Genomic DNA, 23,950 nt, shown 5'->3' with positions numbered 1-23,950 from the left:
TTCCTAAAATAAACCAAAAATAAATCTGACACAACTCCACTGTTTTCATTCTAGCAAGAACCCGTTGAGTCATCTTTCGCAGTGACTAATGGAATAACTGAGGTCTCTTCTGACTGCTTCCTACCCTCCACTATAAAAAGTGAAGTTGACAGTACTGTGAACATTGTAGGTAAGTGCTTCCAGTGTGTACTTCTCACATGTGATAAACCAGTATGCATGTGTCTTTAGACTTTAAACTCCAGTTCATGACTTAGATGGTGTCAGAATAGCACATATGGCTGGATGAAGCTGACCCTAGCAACAGTATTTTACATTTTGGAGTATGCCAAAGTTTTATAAAACATAGTTCACAAGATCAGGTTTGAGGTCTAAAGGTTTGCCACAAACCCAGGATGTGAGTTCAGGTCTCTAGCTCAATCCCTTGCTCCAAGGCTAGAAGGGGTTGGGAGCAACAAGCTCATCTTCTGAGGGGGGGAAAAAAAAATATTTCTCATCACTTTGGTGGCCCTTCCTGACATTAATCAGCTCCAGAGAGAACCACAGACAGGTTGATATTTTATCCAGTGCACGCTGGGTAGTAAAATTGGGGTGTAGAAGTTGAAAGAGTTCTCATGATTCCTAGATGGCTTGAAGAGCTTTTGATAGGTTGCCATTTTGGTGGTAATTTAAAAATATATATTAAAGGGTTAAATGTGATGTGACCCAGATAATTTTAACCAGCACCTCAGTAACAGAATGTTCTGTTAACATCACAGTGTTAACAGCGAAGATGAGTGAAAACTGGTGCGTTAGGAGTTAGCTGACAGAGTAAAATGTGAATAACTAGTTCTTAGCAATGTAAGTTAGGTTATGTTTTGACAGTTCTTTGGCTGTAGTTATTGTTTCAGTGAAATGAAATTCAATCACCACTTGGCCTGGAATGTCTTTTTTTCTGTACAAGGTGAAGTGTTTGCAAATATGTTAACTTTCTCTTTGCAAAGATGATAGGTTTTAGTTGCAATGACTTGTTTTATGTCACGTTTATTTTGCAGGCTAAGTTGTAAGCTTTTTCACTGAGAGACTTTTCTGGATGGAAAATTTATGGGTGCTTTTGCTCTTCAGGGAGCAGTATATTTAATTGCACTGTGTTTTTGTGAGCATGTTTAGGTTTCTGCTCCTTCTATTACAGAGGGTCTTAAAATTAGCCTTGGAGGAATTCCAGCACTGTAGTGAACCATATTTCCCAAGTAGGTCAGACCCAGGTGCAAATTGAAATCTAAAATACCCAAAGGTTGATGTGGAGCCAGTGGGAAGAAACTTTATACATTTTTGCTTTATTTAGCAAACTATAAGTCAAACAATGGACAATTTAAACCCTTTTGGGGGCATATTGAGCCTGATCCCAATTAAGTCAAAAGAAAGACTGACTTCAATGGACTATGGATTTGGACTAGGCTTATAGAGCTCAATTCTGTGAGGTACTGAGTGCTTTCAACTTCCATTTAACTTCACTGGAAGTTAAATGCACACTGCATTGATAAGAGGTTCTCAGTAGTTCATAGGAAAAGACCAGTAGATGACACTAATATTTATCAGTGTGGTCTATGTGCCATAATAAAAATAAGGAAAGTTACTCAGGCAAACAGAAGCGAATCCAAATGTTGTAGGGCTTTATTTTTGCCATTGTTCCTAGATATACATCATTCATAGCAGGAATACCTAGGGCCAAATCCTGCTCCCTTCACTCATGTGAGTAATCTTTATTTCACAAATAAAACATTTGGGATTTGGTCTGTAATTGAGAGCATCCTTTTGTGTGAGCGTGCTTTCTAGTTTAATTATCTAGGCTGTGTGCTGTCTATCCGAACTAAACAGGGAAAAATCCTTAGTTACTACTCCAAGTATCTTTTCAACACAAACAGCAAAAAAGAAAATGCAGAATAGATTCATCGTGTGTGTGCTGGGGAGAGGAAGGGAAGGAGGGAGCTGGTGCAGCTGAGGCCAAGCCCATGGCATTTTGTCCAAGCTACCAGTATTTTTGCTGATGTGCACTGAAGTTATCTCTCGGGGTTGGGTAAGAATTCTCCAGATACTGAAGAGAAAGATAAGGCCATGAAGGCAGTGTTCTTAATAAGACAGCATTGCACAACACCGCAGTTTCACACTGATAATGAACACGGGATGTTTTTTCCATCCTCTCTGCTCTTATTGAGAGCTTGCTGCAGTACCAGGAGGAATGTTGTTTACAGTGGAAGTAAGTATCTAGAGCAAAGTGGTAGGAATTCTAAATCAGGCTCCTTTTAAAGAGCCTAGTCAATGTCTGTTTAAAGTTATGTTTGCTGGGATTGCTTCATAAAATACTGGTTTGGGGAGGTTTCCAGATTAGCTACTTGTCATTTTACAGAACAAAATTATATGCAATTAATTTAAATGGGAAAAAATGCTTGTTTAACACTTTTGTTAATAAGAATAGCATCTGCAGTTATGTCATCTCTGAGAAGAATTAGTAAATCTGTCATACATCAGTGTACAATCTTCGCACCAGTTTGGGGCTAGAAGAAATGTCTCCCCTGCAACCCTCCTGTTACAACATAGTGTAATTTTCTACATGTGTTTTGGTTACTTTTTAGCTTGTTCTGAAGCATCCAATATTGGCCACTGTCAGAGACAAAAGACCAGACTACATGAACTGTTGATCAGATCCAGTATGGCAATTCCTATTCCTTAAAATAGGCAAAGCAATCCATCATTTTATAATCCTTCAGTCTAACAGTATATCACTAGTCACAAATCACTCTGAACCAAATCCCGCAGCACATATTCCCACAAAACTCCCATTGAAATCATGAGACTTTTGCCTGAGTAAGGAGTTTTGACCCGCTGTGTTCAAATGAAAGTAGAACATAATTTTATCTTTTGTCTTTGATTGTGAATTCTGAGGAACACTCATGAGACTAGGTCTAACCCTGAGCTTTTTATCACCTGCTGGTTATTTTAGATTTATATTTGTGCACAACTTCTGCTTAGCAAATGTATTTCACATCAGTGCTGGAATCCCTGTTCATTTAAAAAACCTTTCCTAGTGGAGCGGGGGACAGACCACATACCATAGATATGCTCTCTGTAATACAATGCCCCCTCCATTTACTAGACAGAGGGTGCATTTTATTAGTGTAATTGTTTTATGTTGATATTGTTGAGATAAAGAAGTTGTACAAGGAGGAAGTATTTGTCTGTGGGTTGAACACATGTCTGGAAGTTCAGGGTTTTCTTCCTGGCTTTTACCTTTGTTTCACTGTCAGTTAACCTCTGGGTGCCTTAGTTTACTCATCTGTAAAACAGGTGTAAAAATATTTAGTTGTCTCACAGCTGTGTTGTGTGGCTTACCTAATGTCTGTAAAGTGTTTTGGGATCCTTGAATGAAGAAATTGCAGAATATTACAGGCTGCCTCAACTTTGTAGAGGAAAAAAAATGCAGCTTTTTCTAACCAAGGTGTGGAGCAGCATTTACCTGCCGAAGTGGGAAACTCCTTTGTTAATATTTAACCAAATTGCAGCGCAAAGATCATGAAATACATTTCAGTCACAGACCCTGGTGCTTAGAGGCTAACAAGCTCAACATTGCTTTTTACATACAGTAGCTGATATTGCAGGGGATGGCAAGAAGTCCCTGCCTCATTCCTGTCTCCAGGAGAAACTCAGCCAGATTCATTCCCTGTTTAAAACCACTGAAATCAGTAGAGTTATCCAGGGGTTAATTTGGGCCATTGTCTGTAAATGAGTTTTGAATCACTGTGCCTTAGAGTACCTGATGTGTATCAGGGCATCCAAAGTCCGCAAAGCACTGGCAACTTGCCAGGCGCTGCGTCTGACATTAAGAGGGAAGTATTGCAGCTACCCATCACCATTAATACAGAAGTGCAGCCTACAGTAATCACTGATTCTAGCAAGTAATGTTCTGATAAAGATGGAGCCCTGCATACTCTGGCAAGCCCTGAATTCTCTATTAAAGATAAGCATAGCTACAGGTTGCATTGTGGAACTGTGGGCTACCTCTGGCTGTGGGCCACACTTACTCATCTGCTTAAGCATTTCCAGTGGTGACAACTGGAAAGGAAGGTGGCAGCTTTAAAGGTGTTAGAGACTGAAAATATCAACCAAAATTTCCTTAGAAGCCTTGTTAGAAACAGTCAGGCATGGAGGCAAGCACAGAAACTGTAGTGAGAAGACCACAATTTAACTACTAATGCAGGGGTGGGTAAACTGTTTGGCCCAAGGGCCACATCTGGGAATATAAATTGTATGGTGGGCCATGGATGCTCACAAAATTGGGGTTGGGGTGCAGAAGGGGGTGAGGGCTCTGGTTGGTGGTGCGGGCTCTGGGGTGGGGCCAGAAATGAGGAGTTCAGGGTGCAGGAGGAGGCTCCAGGCTGGGGTGGGGGAGTAATGTGCGGGAAGGAGTGCAGACTCTGGCTAGGGGTGGGGCTGGGGATGAGGGGCTTGGGGTCTAGGAGGTTGCTCTGGGCTGGGATCAAGGGGTTTGGAGGGCAGGAGAGGGATCAGGGCTGGGGCAGGGGGTTGGGGTGTGGGCAGGAGTGCAGGCTCCGGCTGGGGGTGCAGGCTCTGGGGTGGGGCTGGAGATGAGGGGTTTGTGGTGCAGAAGGGTGCTTCAGGCTGGGATTGAGGGGTTTGGAGGACAGGAGGGGGATCAGGGCTGGGTCGGAGGTCAGGGCATGAGGAGAGGCTCAGGGGTGCAGGCTCCGAGCAGCGCTTACCTCAAGCGGCTCTCGGAAGCAGCGACATGTCCCTTCTTTGGCTCCTATGTGGAGGCGTGGCCTGGTGGCTCTGCACACTGCCCCTCTGCAGCCACCGCCCCTGCAGCTCCCATTGAAGCCCTGGAGAGGACCATTGGAGTGGAGCCATTGGCGCGCATAGGAGCTGGGGTGGGGTGGGGGGCATGCTGCAGCTTCCGGGAGCCATGTGGAGTGGCCCCCCGTCCCTGCTCCCCGGTTGCTATGCCAGAGCGGGGCCATGCTGCAGCTTCCAGGAGCTGTGTGGAGTGGCCCCCGACCCCGCTTCCCGGCTGGAGCACTGGAGCGGGGCAAACCCCCAGACCCTGCTCCCCAGCAGGAGCTCGCGGGTCGGCTTAAAATGGCTCACAGGCCGGATCCAGCCTGTGGGCCATAGTTTGCCCTCCTTTGTACTAATGCAACAGTTCAATGTGTCTGACAAATCAGGGAGTCTTGCAATAACCTATCTCTTCCTTCTGATATGGAGTTGTAGGACACCCCCACCTTGATGGCAGTACTGAGGAGCAGGTGATAGTTGCCAATCCTCCTGATGTTTGCCAAGTAGTAGAGGTGACAACAGAGTGTGATGAGCAGCCCCTCAGCATGAGTCAGCTGTACCCTCTGCAGATCTCCCCAGTCTCCTCCTATGCAGGTAAGTCAAAAGAACTTTCACAAGATTCAGAAGAGCTCACCGGGTAGTGCTGGAATGTTACATAGGCCTAAGAAATTTAGGCAGATACCACCATTGGGGAGGTGGTGGATGGTTTCTTTTCTTTGTACCTTAGGGTAGTTGACAGATTCTGAAACCCTTATACTTCACTGATCATTTTTTTGGACGTGAGTTCTAATACTTCCAGGGGTGAAAGTAAGTTAGAGGACTTACCGGTACGCCGGAGTCCTGAACAGGGGGCGTGGCCTCAACCAGAAGAGGCGTGGCCTTAACCTAAAGAGGCAGGGCCTTAAATCCCCGGGCCCTTTAAATCTTGATTTAAAGGGCCAGGGCTCCAGCTGCGGTAGTGGCGGCTGGGAGCTCGGGGCCCTTTAAATCACCCCCGAGCTACCAGGTGCAGAGGCGGCTGGGAACCCCAGGGCTCGGGGGCGATTTAAAGGGCCCAGGGCTCCAGCTGCCGCTACCACAGCAGAGCCCCAGGCCCTTTAAATCACTGAGGAGCCCTGGGGGCTCCCAGCTGCCACTGCTACCCTGGGGCTCTGGCAGAGCTTTAAAGGGCCTGGGGCTCCGCTGTGGTAGCGGCTGCCAGAGCCCCGAGCCCTTTAAATCCCCGTCTGAGCCCTGCTGCCCGAGCCCTGGAGTAGCGGTGGCCGGGCTCTGTCGGGGATTTAAAGGGCCCCAGGGCTCCAGCCGCCGCTACTGCCCCGGCCCTTTAAATCCACTCCGGAGCCCCACCACTGCTACCCCAGGGCTCAGGCGGGGATTTAAAGGCCCGGGGCAGTAGCGGCGGCTGGAGCTCTGGGGCCCTTTAAATCCCCGCCAGAGCCCCACCGCCACTACCCCAGGGCTTTAAATTGCCCTCTGGGAAAGCCGGTCCCGGTACGGCGCACCGGCTCTTACAGGTACGCCGTACCGGGGCGTACTGGCTTACTTTCACCTCTGAATACTTCCAAGTATCTTCCCTAGTTTCACACTGGGAAGCCAGAAAGCAACATCTGTCTTAGGAGGGAAACATAATGGAATTTAACTAATGGAATTTAACTAATGGCAATTAAGTAACTAATGGAAAGTAAACCTTTGTAGGTGCAAAATCAGTTAAGGATGCACATCTTTTATTAGAGAGAGAGTGTCAACTTAAAATGATGTAGATTGAAAGCTTGTCTCTCTCACCAACAGAAGTTGGTCCAATAAAAGAGATTACCTCACTCACCTTGTCTCCTTATGCTGCAATCAAGTTTCTTTCTCTAAAACACCTTTGATTATAAAAGGTGAAAGACAGTTAAAAATCCAGTGTTTCTGCCACTATTTATACTGTTTTTTTTCTTTCTGTATTTCTCTCAGCTTGAACTGAAAATCAATGAAGTTAGTTTCACTTTTTTGACATTTTAGTATCGCTTTCAGATTCTTAGTGCTGCAGTTTTGGGGCTTTAGATGCTGATGGAGAATGTTTGTTTAAAAACAACTGTTTTCATTGGATATTTTCCATATGGAAACATTTCTACATTTTATAAAAGCTTGTTTTTACAACATGTAAACATTGGCCCAAATTTAAGTTGACAGTGTTTACTATTCCTGCCTTATAGAACTGATGTTGTTTTTAGAGTTATCACATTTGCTCTTCATCCCACGATTTCTCTTGATTAGTCACTATCATTGGATTACAGATGAATCCTATTTTAAGAGGCCAGGGAAGCATAATGGCCTGTTTTCTCTTCCCCTTCTCTCCCTGCACAGCCTTATTTTTACATATTGTATCTCCCACTATTCACTCCAGTTTTCTTTAACGTTTATCATACTGTAAAGCAAGAAAAGTAGTATGTACAGTATATTTTGTCCATTTGCATGTAATTCACATTTACTAATTGTCCCATGGATGTCCCATGTAATAATTACAGGGAACAAGGAGCCAGATACTGCTAGCCTTACTTGTGTGAATAGAAGCTTGTTCCACAAGTGGCTTCAATGGAACAATTCCTGGAAAAAGGTGCTTTTTAACATGAGAAGGGCTAGCAGAATGTATCCCTGAATAGTCTAAACTACATTTCATTATTACTTATTTTTAATCAACCAAAATATTGAAATGTAGTGATCGTAATCATTACAAAATGTAGTTTGTTAAATCTGAAGGCACATTTGAAAGCTTTAGTTTCTAAGGTGCCTGAAGCAAATACTAGACTAAGGAAATCTAGACTGAGTATTTCATAGTCTCGTTGGGTGTGGACGGAAATACATTGCCAACATTCCACTAGTGCTCTTGCTCAGTGGTTCTAAAGTTATAGTTTGTGGAGCCTCAGAACAGATAGACACAGTGGAGAATTGGGAGATGGGCCACAGAACTGAGCACTATAGATACTTTGACATGGAGGCCCACATCCTCAAAGGTGTTTGAGTACTTAACTCCCATTGAAATCAATGGGATTTAGGCACCGATATAACTTTAAGGATCTGGGCCTAAACTCTTTGGGGTAGGGACTGTCTCTTTGCTATGTGTCTGCACAGTGTCTAGCACAAAGGGGCTGGAGCCTCTAGGCACTTCAGCTGATGATAATGTCACTGTGCAAGTGTGGAATTGGGAGTTGCAGAGGGGAGGCTGTCTCTGTTGCAGAGGTCTGCAGAATGGCAAAGCTGGACAGTTACTGATCTAAACATACTTGAAAGGTGGCAACAGTCTGAGACACAACATGTCCTTCATTTTTGCACAGTTGTCAACTAGCTTACAAGCCTTCGGAGGGCACGGGTAGAAACAGAAATGTTTATCATTTTAAACGGTCATTAATATTACATTGGTCTGGGTATGACTTATTACTCTCTCTAAAAAAGAAAAGGAGTACTTGTGGCACCTTAGAGACTAACCAGTTTATTTGAGCATAAGCTTTCGTGAGCTACAGCTCACTTCATCGGATCGTGAGCTGTAGCTCACGAAAGCTTATGCTCAAATAAATTGGTTAGTCTCTAAGGTGCCACAAGTACTCCTTTTCTTTTTGCGAATACAGACTAACACGGCTGTTACTCTGAAACCTGTCATTACTCTCTCTGTGGCTTTATCTTTCAACCATTAGGCAAGTTAGTTCCAGACACATTTTTATAGAAAATATTTTTATCTTAATGTTAGGGTGAATAGCATCATGTTCTCTTGGAATCACCTCCAGCATTGCTCTGTCACATGCTGATATATGATCATCATGGCCACTGTGGTTAGTCTGTAATGGCCCGAGCTTCAGCGGGGCTTTGGGAGGAGGATGTTATAAAATGTATTACTAATGGAAGATCGGGCCTTAGAAACATTTGTCTGTCTGTCAAATGCTTCTTGCACAACTTTCCCAGTATAACTGAACATGACAAAAATGCTTCTCTTAACCTCTGCCAAAGAATCTGAATAAATAATATGAGTACATAGAAAATATGTGGAACTAGATCTTCGGATGTGCAGCATCTGCTTTGCACCACTCCATTGTCATGAAGCAGCCCTATGGTCAGCTATGCTGGTTATGGGAGGATCACCCAAGAGTAGGCACATCCTCCAGTGTTCGTGAAAATGAGGCACAGTTGTGGTGTCCCTCTGCATTGCTGATTCTCAGCTGTTGTACTGGAATCGTGGGAGTCTTCAGGATGTTCTAACTCCATGACGGGGGATCAGCCTTGTGCACAGCTAGTTCAGGCTTGGGTAAACATGAAGGTGACTTAATGCCACCTTTCTACTTCATGAGTGCATTTCATGGCAGCAGACAAGGATCTGGCCCAGGATTTTTTTTAAGCATACAAATGATTCACAGGATAGGAATCCCTGTGCGTTTTATGTTAGGGCTGCCACCAATCCTGAAATTCATAGGATAATCTCACTTCTCCTGGCTCTACTTTGCACTGTGCAAATCCAAATGGTACAAACATTCAAGAGTCCCAGGTTTGTTTTGGACCTTGCAATAGCATGGTGTGGCAGAGTAATGCACAAGGGATGTGCCTGATACATCCTATGCGCATATTGTATGCGTGAAAAGGCCACCTCATTATGCAGTGACTTACCATGATAACAATTATTTTATCACTGCTACAAAACAGTGGTCTGAGGTACACAAAAATGTTTTCTTGCAAAAACCCATCTACCTCCTTTTTGAAGCTGTTCAAGCAAACCCCCACCTATTGCCCTCATTTGCTAGCCTCATTCTTTGCTTACCTCATCTTGCTGACAGTAATTCAAATAGTCTTGCAGCCTCTCTTTCCTTTTGAATTTTGTGCATCCCAGTGATCTTCTCCCCTTGCCAGTGCTGGAACCTTCTCTTGCTCAGGCTTTTGATAATATATAAACATTGAGGACAGATTCCTTCTTGTTTGCATGACAAAATTCTTTATTACCACACATTTCTGTACATCGGAGTATCTGTTTCATGTCTCCATATGAATTCTTTCTATCCATGTCATTCCCAAATTGTGCCCCTCATCTTCTATACAGATTGTTCTCCTGCCTTCCCTTTCCTAGCTTGTAGTTTGGTTTAATTGGCAAAAACCATCTTGCGGCAACTCTGTTTATCCAGGTCAGCACATGTGAAGTTGTACAAAGTCCTAATCCTTATCAGAATAACTATTCTGCTACAGCTGTTTTTATATAACTCCCTCATGTGGATAGGTTATGCTGCAATAAAGTGACTTTTCCAGAATGCAATGATCCCATCTATTTGCTTAGCCCTGTATGTGTCTATGGCCCACTCACCCCCACTCGGTTACAGTGTGTGCATTTGGGTTAGGAGACAGGAACACGGATGTGATGAGAAGTGTGGAGGTGGAGGCATTGTGTGTGTATGGGGGGGGATGATAAGAGGCATGTGTGAGTACAGTGCTCAGGGGAAGTATGGGAGGGGTATATGTGTGTGAAGGTGCAGTGGTTGGTGGGATTATGGCAGGTGTGTGGGGGGAGGGGGAGGTGCAGTGGGAGGATGAGGAGAGGGGTGTGTGTGTAGAGGTGCAGTGGTTAGGGGGTGAGGAGAGGGTGTGTGTGCATGCGTGTGAATAGAGGTACAGTGCTTGGGGAGCTGATGGCAGGAGTGTGTGTATGTGGAGGTGTAGTGATCGAGAGGATGATTACAGGTGGGGGGCAAGGAAGGTACAGCAGTTGTGGGGATCATAAAAGGGATGTGTGTGGAGATTCAGTGATGGAGGGGCTTGGGTTGGGATATTAAGGGCAAGAGAAGGATGAAATAAGAGTAAATGAGAACAAATTCTATAGTAGCAGTAACAAAATATGTTACAGAAGACTAGACCTTGAGGCTGAAAGTTTAGATAGAAATTATCAAGTGAAAGCATCTTTATCTCTCTTTGGGCGCAGTCGTGAACAGTGATAAAGCAAAGGAAAGGATTTTGCAACATTTTAGCTACACCATAAAAAGATAGCAAACACAGTGGTGAAGGAAAATAAAGTCTCTTCTTTTGCCCATAAGGTTAAGCAGTGATAAGCCCCTTGTGCATCTGCTTCTCTTTAACATTTCCTACATCTAGTGTAGTCTATTTTCCTGTTTTAAGTGCACAGGCTTGTTTATCGTGTTAACCTTTTTTATTTCACTCTGTTCAGGTGCTCACAGGTTCAGCAAGCTGTTTTATATAGGCCTCATGTTACAAGTCTGGAGTCAATCCATGCATGTTTGATTTATTTATTTATTTGTGTGTTTCTTTTAATCTTTGCTAGCTCTAGAAGAAGTTATAGTGACCTATTTCTTAGCAGTGGATATTGTCTGTTTAGATGGATTTTGATACTTCAGGTAGAATGATGCCAACTTTCATTTTTACTTCCATTTTGTCCAACAGAAAGTGAAACGACGGACAGTATTCCCAGTGATGAAGAAAATGCAGAGGTAAGCACTTGGTTTTATAGTGCTCAGGAGAAATTCTTCAGGTACTAAAGTGACACATATTGTGGAGGTTCTTTCCCATTGTCCCCACCAAAATACATTTCTACACAGTCAGTATTAATTTTAATAGTGGAGGGAGGGCTGTATGGAGACGAATGTTCAGATGCTTGTAGAATGAAGTTGATGTCTGTTTTAAAAACACACACACACACACACACACACACACAAACTTCATGATCTCTCAAAATTAGAAGTAAACTAATTTGTACAGGAAAATCAAAAATGTGCTTTGGAGAGATGTCAACTGTGGAAACAAATTTCTTTATACAGGAGGGGCTTTGTGCATGCGTGTGTGTTATGGCTCAGTGCTTTCTGGGTAGCTTAGTATTTTATCATGGTTGCGAGCAGCCTTGTTTGGATTTTCTTGTATGTTGTCTGGGCTCACACAATAGCAGGAAATGGTGATCTTGATGATGGAGACTTTTGCAAATGTGGTGCATGTTGAGCTTTCCTGACGAGTTTGTCCTCATGCTTTGAATGAAAAGAAATCAAAGGAAATAATATATAACCACCAAATATTGTGTGGAGCTATTGCGACCTAACAGAACCCATGGAACAATTTTTCATTTGCAGCTCTAATTTTGCACGTGCTGAATAGATGCGTGCACATCTATTTGTGCATGTAAATCTCAGCTTTATATGTGAAGATTATGTAATTGGACATAAAAATACATATGTATATTAGAGACATGGCTGAAATTTGGCTTCAGGATTCCAGCTTCATATTTATGAAAGACTTCCCTGCAAGACCCTTTTCTTGCTCAGTTTAAAAAAAAAAAAAAAAAGTTGGAATCCTTTCGGTGGGAGAATTCTGTTATGAAGTCAAAAATGAGCAGCAACATTAACTCTGCTCTCAGTGTACATACTTGAACGTTAAATAAGCTCTTCATCTCTCATCCTCCTAAAGGGGGAGGGGAGCTTGGGGGAGCACTTACCCAGCTAATGACATTTAATACCATAAAAAGAAGTGAAAATTCTCTAAGGATGTAAAAATAGCACCTTGCAGGGTAGTGTGCTGGAGTACGGCTGAGCTGCTACTTGCTGCCAGAAGGAGGGTTGGCTTTAGTAGGGCATGAATAAGGAAAGTGACCCTAAAACATTGCTGGTCATGTGGGCCATATTTTCCATCCTGCTGCTGCAGGAAGAGGAGAACAAAACTCAGCAGACACCCCTAGGACAGTCTGAACAAGCTGGGGATGAAAAATGTCTCTACTTGCTTCTCAGTGCAGGGCTTAGCACTAGTTCTATAGTAAGATTACCCTGCTCCCCAGTCTCACAGAATTCCCCTCCTGGGTGTGCACTGATGTTCCACATTCATTAGGGGATGGAGCAGATCTCTGTGGCATGATCACCTACAGGCCATGTAGATATCCGAGTGGATAGCCCATGAAAGAATAATGCTAGCAGAGTTAACAGCCACTGGATTCTGTTCTGTGCTGGCTAAGGAAAGACATCATCTGTGTTTAGGCACTTGACTTCTGTGGGTGACCAAACTTCCCCTGAATTCAGGGACTGAAACCCTTGCCCATTCCAAGGAGGAGGGAATCCCCTGACAGACCAATGGGGGGAAATTTTGAACTTTGAAGCTCAGAGTTCCTTGCCCCACTGCCCATTTTTCCAGAATAACTGAGAGTATGGCCTTTGTTTTCCATCAGCAGGGTAAATTATGCAGAGGAACACCTAGACTTCAGAGAGTGGGATTGGAGGGAGAAGAAATCACAAAGTCACACATAAAAGGCTAGAAGCACAGCTTTTAGTAGCCATTCCTTACTACATGGTCCTTTATTTGGCTACAACACCGTAATGAAATTTAGGGCATGACTGAAAGAGAGAAGAGAGCAGCCTCTGTATCAGTTATGTTAGCAGGAGTAGTTTACAAAATCACATTCACTGACAGTTTTTTTTTCTTTTCAGGGTCGGCTTCATTGGCAAAAGAAAAACATTGAAGGCAAACAGTATCTGAGCAACCTGGGTATGAGGAACACGTCTCATATTCTTCCCAGTATGGCTACTTTTGTGACTTCCAACAAGCCTGACCTCCAGGTCACCATCAAAGAAGAAAGCTCCCCACTGCCTTACAACAGCTCCTGGCCCCCCTTCCCAGCTATCCCTCTCCCACAAGTGGTGTCTTCAGCTTCTGCCAGCAGCAGCAGGCCAGACCATGAGACACGGGCTAGTGTCATCAAGAAAACATCAGACATCACCCAGTCGAGAGTCAAGAGCTGCTAAGCCTTTGACTGTGTCTCTTTAGTTTTGGTTTGTTTTTGTATTTTATGTCTCTCTAGAAGAGGTGCAACTCTGACGCACATTAGACAAATCTAAGGGAAAGCCTTGACCATATAGAACATTGCTGTGTCCGACTCCAGTACTGGAGCTTTTTAACTCAGGACTCCAGCCCTCAGTATGTATACCTGAAACCAGATGGATTTCCAAGGTTACTGCATAGGAAAAACAGAACTTTGGCCCACTTATATAAGTTCCAGTACTTCATAAGAGGACCAACAACCACAAGGGAAGTGGTGTTGCTGCACTTCTTGCAGTCAAGGCTGTGATGGAACTGAAAGCCTCAGAATGGAAGAGAAAATGTGAACTAGCTGGAATTTTTTTTAAATACAAAAAATTTATTGTGAATATGTACATAGTGCAGTACTAGCAACGTTGCAGTCTGCTTCTGCACCTTATTAAAAAGCACTTACGAAAAGGCCTTTTATTACCTTGCTCTAATGAATGGCACATTCAAAGCCCCCTCCCATCTTTATTCTTTTCCAAGGCTATTCTTTCTAACAAGCCTTGAGCAGTAGGGGAAAGAAAAGGAAGGTAAACCTTCCTATATGGATTTCACACATTAAGACTGCTTTTCTCGTGTTTGTTTCTAATCTGCTATGCTTGAATGCCGCGTGGTACAATAGGAAGAAAAATATTACAGAGATATTATGCAAATTCCCAGATTTCAAGAAGAAAAAAATACTCTAATTCTAACCAGAGCAGGCTTTTTTATTTTTTATACAGGGGAATATTTTATTCAAAGTAAAATTCTAAAGTGAATATAATTGTTTTTTTTTTAAATCTTTTCTACAGCAAATTTATAATTTTAAGATTCAGTTCTTGGTGGGTTATCAGCAGTTATTACATCCTTGTGGCACATTTTTTTAATTTTGTAAAGGTGAAATAGCTTTTATGAGCTCATGTAGCAATCAAATTATCCTGTGGATTGATAATAAATATGATATAGTTAAATTTTTAATAATCCTCTTATTTGTCATTTTTTAATCTTATCCACACTGCTTGGGCTTTTAGGATGAAAGATGAGGGTGAAGGGTGTCACATCTCATAATGGAAAACTGGGATTAGCCTTTGCTTTAGAATCAAGAACTATCCTGTACATTGTGAATGAAATAGGAAGTACTGTGGGACAACTGCAGCACAGCACAGATAGAAAAAGCAACTGGGACTTAAAGGCAATATGGTCCAATGGTCAGGGCACCAAACTGGTAATCAGGAGACCAGGGCTCTGTTCCCAACTCTGCTACTGACCTGTTGTGTCTCTCTGTCTCTGTTTCCCTGTCTATAAAATGGGGATAGTTATATTTTTTAAGTCCTCTGAGTAATAATAATAAATATTATTAGTGGACTGAACACAGGATTGGCAGCCATGTAAATACCATGCTGAGTTCTGATCCAGGTCATTACGAAAAGGAGGTTTGGATAGTGGGGGTTCTGATCTGTAGGATTCTGCTATATCAGTAACTCAATGCCACGTCACACCCTCAGTCCTTAGCACCACTGTCCGTGTGAAGTGCAGCTTACAAATCCATGGCACAACACAGCTGATGTTCTAATGGGTGATCTTGGGCAAGAACTTATTTTGCCTCAGTAAACTCAGATGAGGAGGGTTATAGAAAAGATAATGCAGCTCAAGGCTTTTCTGAGATAGCTTTGTGGGACCTCCCCTTGCATGATCTCAGCAGCACAGAAAAAGAGCTGTTTGGAGTCCCAGGAAGAGAGGGCAATGGTGCTGTAAATAGTGGGGGAGATCCAAATCCCAAAGGCTACTCCATGCATGGATCTAGGAAAATGGATGTGGGTCTCCATTTTTACTAAGGCCCAGAGCCACAAAGCTGCTTAGGCACTTACATCTGGGTTTAGTCCCCTACATCCCAGGTTTAGGCATCACTGTGCTCCAGAAAAACCTCTGTTCAGCTGCTACCTCACCCTGTAGGTGCCTAAATTTTCACTGTAAAAGTTCCTTAGGTACCTACAGTTCTGTCTGTGGACATGAGCGCTGCTGCCTTACGCTAGGTATCCAGATGCCTGTCTCCTCCCTAAGCTGCAGCACAATCCTGAAATTGGGGTGCCAAGCCTGGCAATGCCCATGACACCTGCAGAAACCTGATTCAGTAGGCATGCCCAGAGCATGGCAATGCCCAAATGCCTTTGTGGTTCTGGGCCTTAGTCAGTCACTTCTCAGGGGAAATTCCCATTGAAGTGAAGCAGCTGAGACTGTGTTTCTTTGATTTTTGCAAAAGATTAAGAATAACCAAAAAAAAACCCCACCCTGAATCAAAGGCAAGTTTCCCCCTCTCACCAAACCCCTGTTTCTTTAGCAAGTGGGAAAAGGGACAGTTAACCAGATTTTGTTTTTAAAAGGTAGGTATGTGATAGAATCATAGTCTTTAAGGTCAGAAGGGACCATTATGATCTTGCTTGTTAGAGTAATGCTACTCCCCTGCTGCTCTGGTTGCAAACACAGAGCACTAGGGGAGGAAAAAAACGATGGCAACATCTTGACTTTAGTCAGCAAAACCATTTCTCAAATTAAATAACATTTCCTAATAAGCAGAATGTGTATGGAAACCTAATGCACAGAGTAACCAGCTGAGGAAGAGGAGGCTAACTGTCCACAGATGGCATAATAAACTGGGTTTTGTATGGCACCTTCAGGCCTTCACCCAGGGCAGCTAAGCTCAGTGCCACCTGATTGTCACTTAGTTTTACAGCTAGGTTAAAGAAGGCAAAAGGGTTTGTTTTGAGCTGTTAAAGTGACTTACCTGTGATCATAAGGGGTGCTAGATTCAGCCTTGGCATAACGCGACTGATGGAACAATTTGCACAGAGCTGAATATGCCCAGGTGTGTCTATGGGTCACTCAGGTCAGACTCCAGATGCTGCTGAGTCCCAGGCCTTTGCACTAAGCACTAGCCCAGAGGGTCCCAAACTTTTTTCCCTCAGGCCCACCTCTGCAGCTACAATAGGCTCCGTGGCCCACTATCAACACACCTCTGTCAGGGAGAGGGGTCCCATGGGGCACGCACAGCCCATCACCTCAGCAGGGATCAGGGCCAGCGAGCAGGTGAAGGGGCCAGGTAGGTGTCACAGCCAACCCCTGCGTACATCTTCCATCTCAGCACCTCACTGAGTGCCTTGCACCTGGTAGCCCTGCCCTAGTCAACCACCCACCACCCTGGCACACCTCACAGGCACCCACCTGCCCGAGAATGAGGGAAGGGCTCGAGGGCCACCAGTGCTGGGCAGAGCTAGGCACTCTGGCTGGGCCTGACTGTTACCTTGATGGTCCCAATCACAGGGTTGTAGACTCCAGGCCATGGGCAGTGGGTACTGCAGGCCAGGGGAAGCTAAGCCTCCCCGAAAAGCCACATGTTGCCCCCAGCTCATGTGCTGCCTCGAGGCCCCTTCCTGCTTCCCACTCTTTCCCCTGTGGCCTCAGCCCAGGCTGCTCCTCTTCCCAGAAGCAGGCGGGGGCTAGGGTGGGCCAGCCAATGGCCAGGGACTCGGGGCGGCTGGGGCCAGTGCTTGGGCTGCCCAGTGCTGGGGCCGCCTGGTGCTGCGGGGCTGGGGATGCTCAGTCAGAGGGGCCTGGGGCTGGGGTGAGGGGGCCAGCAGCTGTGGCTTAGGGCTCTGGCAATGGCAGGCGGGGTGGTGCCTTGGGCAGAAGGGATGGGGGCTAGCCTCCCCTTCACACACTGCCCATACTACAGGCAAAAACAGCAAAACCACTGAGGCCTGGTCCCTAGGCCAGGGGTGGGCAAACTTTTTGGCCCAAGGGCCACATCTGGGAATAGAAATTGTATGGCGGGCCATGAATGCTCACAAAATTGGGGTTGGGATGAGGGCTCTGGGGTGGGGCCAGAAATGAGTTCAGGGTGTGGGAAGGGGCTCCGGGTTGGGGCGGAAGAGTGGAGTGCGGGGGGTGGGGTGGGGAGTGAGGGCTCTGGGGATGAGAGGTTTGGGGTGTAGGAGGGTTCTCTGGACTGGGACAGAGGGATTCGGAGGGCAGAGCAGGGCTGGGGCAGGGGTTTGGGGGTGTGAGGAGAGGCTCAGGGGTGCAGGCTCTGGGCAGTGCTTAAACTGCTCCCGGAAGCAGCAGCATGTCCCTTCTCCAGCTCCTATGCACAAGCATGGCCAGGCAGCTCTGCATGCTGCCTCGTCTGCAGCCACCGCCCCTGCAGCTCCCATTGGAGTGCTGTAGGGGCCATTGCAGTGTGTAGGAGCTGGAGCAGGGCCATCTTGCGGCTTCTGGGAGCTGCATGGAGTGTCCCCCTCCCCCCCCCCGAACCCTGCTCCCCAGCTGCAGAGCTGGAGCACCAGAGAGGGGCAAGCCCCAAACCCCATGCTCCAGCGATGTGGCAGCTCAGTGCAGGACCAGCTGGAGAGTTACCATACTTCAAGTTCCCAAATAGAGGACACTACTGGAGGGAAAGGGGGCAGCTAGACAAGGGGTTACAGTTAGGGGGCGTGCTGGAGGGGGTGTGTGTGTCTATTGGGCGGCGGTATTTGGGGGGGGGTGCTGGAGGAAGACTTTGGGCCTCACTCTCAAGGTGGTGGGCAATGTCGCCCCCTGTCCTGGTAGCAGGATAGCTAGCACAGGCCCAGGATGCAGCACCAGCCCATTAGTCAGTGCCTCCAGGCAGGGTGGGGACGTGGGGCCTGGCCTTGTCATCCCTCCCAGCCAAGTTCTGGGGCCCCACAGCGAGGCAGGAGGCCTGGCTGCGAGGGGCTTGGTGGCTCCGCTTATGGCCACGAACCCTCCAGCTGCTGTGTGTTGGGGCTAGCCATGTCTCCTCACTTGCTGCGCACCACTCAGCAGCGCTGCTTTGTCCTCTACTACCTACCGTGGGCGCTGGGCTCCCCCAGCCCTGGCCACCACTACACTTTAGAGGATTGGGAGGGGGGCAACACCGTGCCTAACCCCAACTCCACCCATGACAGACCACCCAGGACTGCCTCACAGCCCATCGGTTAGGAACCTCTGCACTAGCCCACACTTCCTCCTTTAGCACTTAATCCTGGGAGATGCTGAACACACTCACGGCCCATTAAAAGCAATGGCAGTCCCACGAGGTGCCCCTGGCAATATCAGGCTCTTACTGTTTTGCAGCATGTGCAATGTCCTTGCTCATGTAAAGTCTATAATTCACTACCTCTTACTACAGTAACTGGGCTACATTTTGGGGGCTCTTCAGAAATGTGCAAGGTTCAGGTATTGCATTCCTAAAAGTCTCGGAAAATCTTCAAAGCACGTAAATTGTTGCAGCCGATGAAGTGAGCTGTAGCCCACGAAAGCTTATGCTCAAATAAATTTGTTAGTCTCTAAGGTGCCACAAGTCCTCCTTTTCTTTTTGTAAATTACTTAGGCACCTACGTCCCTTTTTCACTCCACTTAGGAGTCCAAGGTAATGGCTGCAATAGGAGTGTTTCACCCGTGTGGGAGTCCCAGCAAGTGAGCAAGGCATGCCTCATGCGGATGCTGTTTATACTGGCAAAGTTGTGCTTTGTAGCAGTTTAGTAAAACTACCTCTACCCTACCCCGCAAGTGAAACAAACTGTACTGGTAAATGTGCATGGCGGGTGTACTGTATAGCTGCCTCTAAACAAGGAGCATCTGTTAGCACAGCTAGAGTCATCAGAGATCGCACCCCAGCTGTCTGGCAGAAGGCTTTTTACAGTGTGGCTCTGGCCTCGGCCTCACTGATGGGCAGTGGGATGTTGCACGCCACTTTCGAAAATGAGCCTTAAGCCCAGCTCCTCAAAGGTATGTAGGCGATTGACTTCAGCGAGCGTTACATACCAAAATACAATTGCGGCTCTGTGCCAAAGTCACTGAGGTGCTTTTTTAAAAAAAATGTTTCATTCATCAATAAAGTGCCTGATAAGAATTTTCACAGTCTAGTCCATAACGCAGGTAATAAATAATTATTGCTTTCCAGCTGCTAGATCTTAATTATTGTCGTTGTGGCTTTTGGATTATTAGGCTGCATGATAAAATGCTGCCCCCCTGAAGCAGTTCCGTGTTCCGGCTGGAGTTTCCCTGGAGCACTACTATGTGGGGGCTTGTAGTCTGAGTATTTTTTGTATTGCTTGCTGTGCTTGCAGGAGAAAAAACAACAATGCCCATTTCAGCAAATGTGTAAAGGGGATTGCCTTCTCTGTAATAATATTAACGTGCAAGATTTTTTTTTAGTCAACAATGCTTAAAATAGCTATTGGGAGGAAGGAAAGGGCAGGGGCCAGCAGCTAGTTTGAGCACGGAAAGCATTTTGTCCAAGAACTTGCTTGTTGTATATAGATTAAGCGGCTCACAGTAGTGCAACATTTGCGTTTCACCCAGCCTGGCAAGATGTAACTGAGCATCATCCCAGTCATTCTGATATGCTGCAGCTTTAAATAAATCAGTCGCTTCCAAGGCACTTTCTTTCAGGTTGAATCTGTTGTTTTTTGATGAGTAGTTTATGATACATAGGCCCTTTGGGCCAATTCTGTTCTCAGTTAAACTAAATAATTCAGCTGTAGTTTGAGTGCTATCGAGTTAAATGCAGTTAGTGCAGTATTTAGCTCACTAACTACATTTGATTGTGGGCCAAATTCTCTCCTGGTGGGAAGTGGTGGAACTCCAGTGACATCGGTGGCGGTTGGCTCTTTATCTTCCTATTTTAAATGTCCTTTGTGCTTCTATACCAGTGGTGGGCAAACTATGGCCCACGGGACTGTCCTGCCCAGCCCTTGAGCTCCTGGCTGGGGAGGCTAGCCCCCGGCCCCTCCCCTGCTGTCCCCATTCCCCCCCCGGCCTCAGCTCGTCGTGGCACCCGCGCTCTGGGTCGCGGGGCTGCGAGCTCCTGACGGACAGCGGTGTGGCTGACTCCGGCTGGGTGGCACGACTGCCAGACGTGCTGCTCTAAGCGGCATGGTAAGGGGGTGGGGAGTGGGGGGGGCTTGGCTTAGGGGCAGAGGATCCCGGGGGGGCAGTCAGGGGACAGGGAGCGGTTGGATGGGGTGGAGGTTCTGGGGATGGGGGGGGGAGAGGGGTGTGGTCAGGGGATGGGGTGTTGGATAGGTGAGTGGGAGTCCGGGGAGGGGGGCCTGTCGGGGGCGGGGGTGTGGATAGGGGTCGGGGCAATTAGAGGACAGGGAGCATGGGGGGTTGGATAGAGGGAGGTTAGGGGAGGGGCTGGTCAGGGGACAAGGAGCGGCGGGGGTTGGATGGGTTGGGTGTTCTGGGGGGGACAGTCGGGGGCGGGAAGTGGGAGGGGGCAGATAGGCTGTTTGGGGACGCACAGCCTTCCCTACCCGCCCTCCATACAGTTTTGGAACCCCTGTTCTATACAGAATAGTCTTGGTTTAGGGACATTGCTTTTTGCTTTCTTTTTTTTTTTAATATTACAGTTATTCCCACCCCATTGATGGTTTTAGACATTCTAAGGACTTCTCATTGTGTTACACTAATTTCCACTGTTTATCTGATGTATGCTTTATATTTGTCATTGTCTATGTTATACAATGAGTTAGATCATTTACACACACACACAGTTTTAAAAATATGTTTGTGTACATTTCTCCGGAGAAACTGTTCTTTGGGGTACGGTTAATTTTACAGTAGCTGTCTTATGCCATGTTTAAACAAAGATTGCTGGGTAGAATTTGCCAGGATTATCCAATAGTAACTTTATTAACTCCATATAAGTATTTGCAGGTGAAACTTAACACAGCAGCAGGAAACTGGTTGGGTGCTAAGAACAGTTGCTCTAGCACTTGCTGCTTTTGCATGTGCTTCATTTAAAGATGTTATCTCCTTCAGTCAGTTTTTCTAGTTTCAGTTTTCAGTAGTAGTTTTGCTCACATGCCCCACTGTTTTTTTAAAACTTGAAAAAAAAAATCCCACAGTCACTTTTAAAATAAACTATTTTGTTCTTGCCATGTATCTGCAACAGAAACAACACGAATGGCTGTGACACAGCTACAGCAATTTGAATACTTTCCCAACCAGGAAATATGACTCTCTACCAGGGCAGGAAAAGGTTAGATCCTTTTTGGACTGATAAATATTGGGCCAAATTCTTTCTTGGTGTAAACCACACCATTGAATGGCATTAAAACATATTTACTTCCGTGTCTGTGCTGGAGCCAGCCTATTTGCATAGGATGTACTGGACCAAGTTCATCCATGGTGTAACTCCACTGACTTTTGTGTAACTTTACAACTAATACACTATTTTTTTCAGTCACGGGAAGTAGCACTGCTGGTAAATTACCTCCCCAACATCCTCAGCTGTCTTAATTACAAGCCTCTGAAGTATGCATATAAAAAATCACCACCCAGAAGACATTTGTACCTTGGGTTTTCTTCTTTGCACCAGAAAGCAGTTAATGTATGGAATGATTTGAGAACGGAGGGATCCATATGTTGCTATATCATTAGCACAGATAGGAATCTTTTCCACATTCATTTTTTGGTTTCCATCATGTTTTGCTTCCTCCTGTGACTAACCATCTTTAACAAGTGGGTTTTTTTTAAAACCAGTTCTACCTTTCACACTGTCACACTAATGCTGCCTTAAGACCACTGCATAAATCAATGGCCCGATCCTGTGTTCAGCCACAACGATGCATTTCCCGCTGAAGCTACAGAGATTTGTACCCTTTCATCCACATGAAGAACTGGGCCCATGGGCACTTCCAGAATTCCAATGTAGAATTTGTATTACGGTGATACCCAGAGGCCTCAGTCAGCATCGAGGCCTCATTTGCTGGATGATGTACAAGATTCAGTCTTTACCTTTTAGATTAACATCCTGTAGTTTAACATCTTGATGTGGGAAAATCCTGTAGTAATGCAGTGGCCTAACCAGGAAGGCAGGAACAACTTAGTGAGCTGAGTAAATCATGAAAGCTGAGATGGCCCAACATTTTGCAATGAGTGAATGTTTTTGCCTCAGTTTGGTATGTACAGGAGGAGTATGTGAGGGGGAGAGTTTATGAGGGGAGTTGAGGCCTAAAAGGATCTACGAGGGTACAAGGAAAATAAATTAATCCGACAATGTTGTATGTGAGGAGTAGGGAGCCTAAATCAGTGGTACAAAATAGGGTAGCCCCTTTGCCCCCCAAGACACAGTCCAGTGTCCACACAGTACATAGAATATAATCCACAAATCAGATATATAATTCTAATGCCATTTGTTCTATACTGCAGATCTTCAAGGTGAAGAAGAATGGGCCTTACTTGGGCCATTGCCTATGCAAATTGCAACTGTCCTTTCTGTATCTGAAATTTATACTTTTCATTTACCAAAACATTCTCTGCCCCACTGGTTTCAGTTTCCAGGTGGGTGACTGTATACAAATTGCTGGCATTTAAAACATGTAGTATTCAAGGAATGTACTACTCAAGCCAAACCTTTTGCACATGAAGATTACTTGTCATACGGAAAAGTAGGAGTTGATAATTTACCACACTGGCTGTTGCCAAAGCACAACTAGAAAGCCACCAGCTGTGTGTGAACGGAAGTTTTATAGTCATGCTGTTCCCTGATAGGAAGTTTCTGAGAAAGCTTTGTATTTTCTTCAGTTGTTAACTGTCAGAATTTTGTGGTCCAGCATTCTAGTATTTCTATATATATTTCTAGATTCTAGTATAGTATCTCATCAATAACCAGGAATAACATGCAAAGCATTGGTATTCTTTGGAGAGACACGGAGAGAGGGAACAGGGAACTAATGTAGCATAGTAATACTTACATTACTTAGCTACTGGTTTGTGCTACTTCAGCAGCACAAAATAGCCCTAAAGCCAGCTTAACCAGCAGCCTGAGGATTCCCCCTGCACTAAAGAATCTGGTAGTGCTGTAGAGCAGAGGTTCTCAAACTGTGGTCCATTCAGGTGGGCCATGGATAGTTCCCTCTAAGGTACATGCCTGGGCAGCCACACACAAAAGAATACAGGGCCATGCACTTAATTAGTGGAGCCGCGCAGGCGTGGCTCCACTGATTAAGTGCTTGGACCCTGGAGAAGACACACATGTAAGGTGAGGTGGTGGCCTTGACGGGAATAGGGGGTAGGTGGGAGGGGGCAGTGGGGTGAAAAGAGGGGATGGGGGGAATTTGGGATGTGCAGGGCTGCGGCGGCCAGAGAAAGAGGCTACTTTCTCCAGCTCCAGGGCTGTGGCTGCCAGGGAGACACCCCCCTGCCCCTTCCCAGCCCCAGCTTGGGGGCTAATGTGGCCTGGGAGAGAGGGCACATCCATCATATTAGAAAGGTAAGACTACGGACATTGAAATATGAGTTGTGTGCTTTTATTTATAAAACAAAAAAACTTTAATTATTA

At 45.5% G+C, this 23,950-nt stretch overlaps 1 protein-coding gene across 8 annotated transcripts in view; it reads left to right on the top strand.

Annotated features, from left to right (window-relative positions):
• IRF2 (interferon regulatory factor 2) overlaps positions 1–14,583 on the top strand; it is a 64,003-nt gene extending 49,420 nt beyond the window's left edge. For 7 of the 8 annotated variants that reach the window (XM_077815527.1, XM_077815522.1, XM_077815525.1 and 4 more), the window contains 4 exons: positions 55–169; positions 5,257–5,421; positions 11,233–11,279; positions 13,251–14,583. In XM_077815527.1, the coding sequence (XP_077671653.1) occupies positions 55–169; positions 5,257–5,421; positions 11,233–11,279; positions 13,251–13,565 (642 nt within the window). In that variant the 3' untranslated portion in view covers positions 13,566–14,583. The remainder of the gene's footprint in view (positions 1–54; positions 170–5,256; positions 5,422–11,232; positions 11,280–13,250) is intronic. The other variant, XM_077815520.1, reaches the window with a different exon arrangement.
• Positions 14,584–23,950: the final 9,367 nt, after the last annotated feature.

The sequence above is a fragment of the Eretmochelys imbricata genome, chromosome 4 (genome assembly GCF_965152235.1).
Source record: "Eretmochelys imbricata isolate rEreImb1 chromosome 4, rEreImb1.hap1, whole genome shotgun sequence".
In the NCBI taxonomy this organism is placed as follows: Eukaryota; Metazoa; Chordata; order Testudines; family Cheloniidae; genus Eretmochelys; species Eretmochelys imbricata.
The sequence above is the reverse complement of the archived record's forward strand: the minus strand, read 5'-3'. Positions and strand labels throughout refer to the sequence as shown.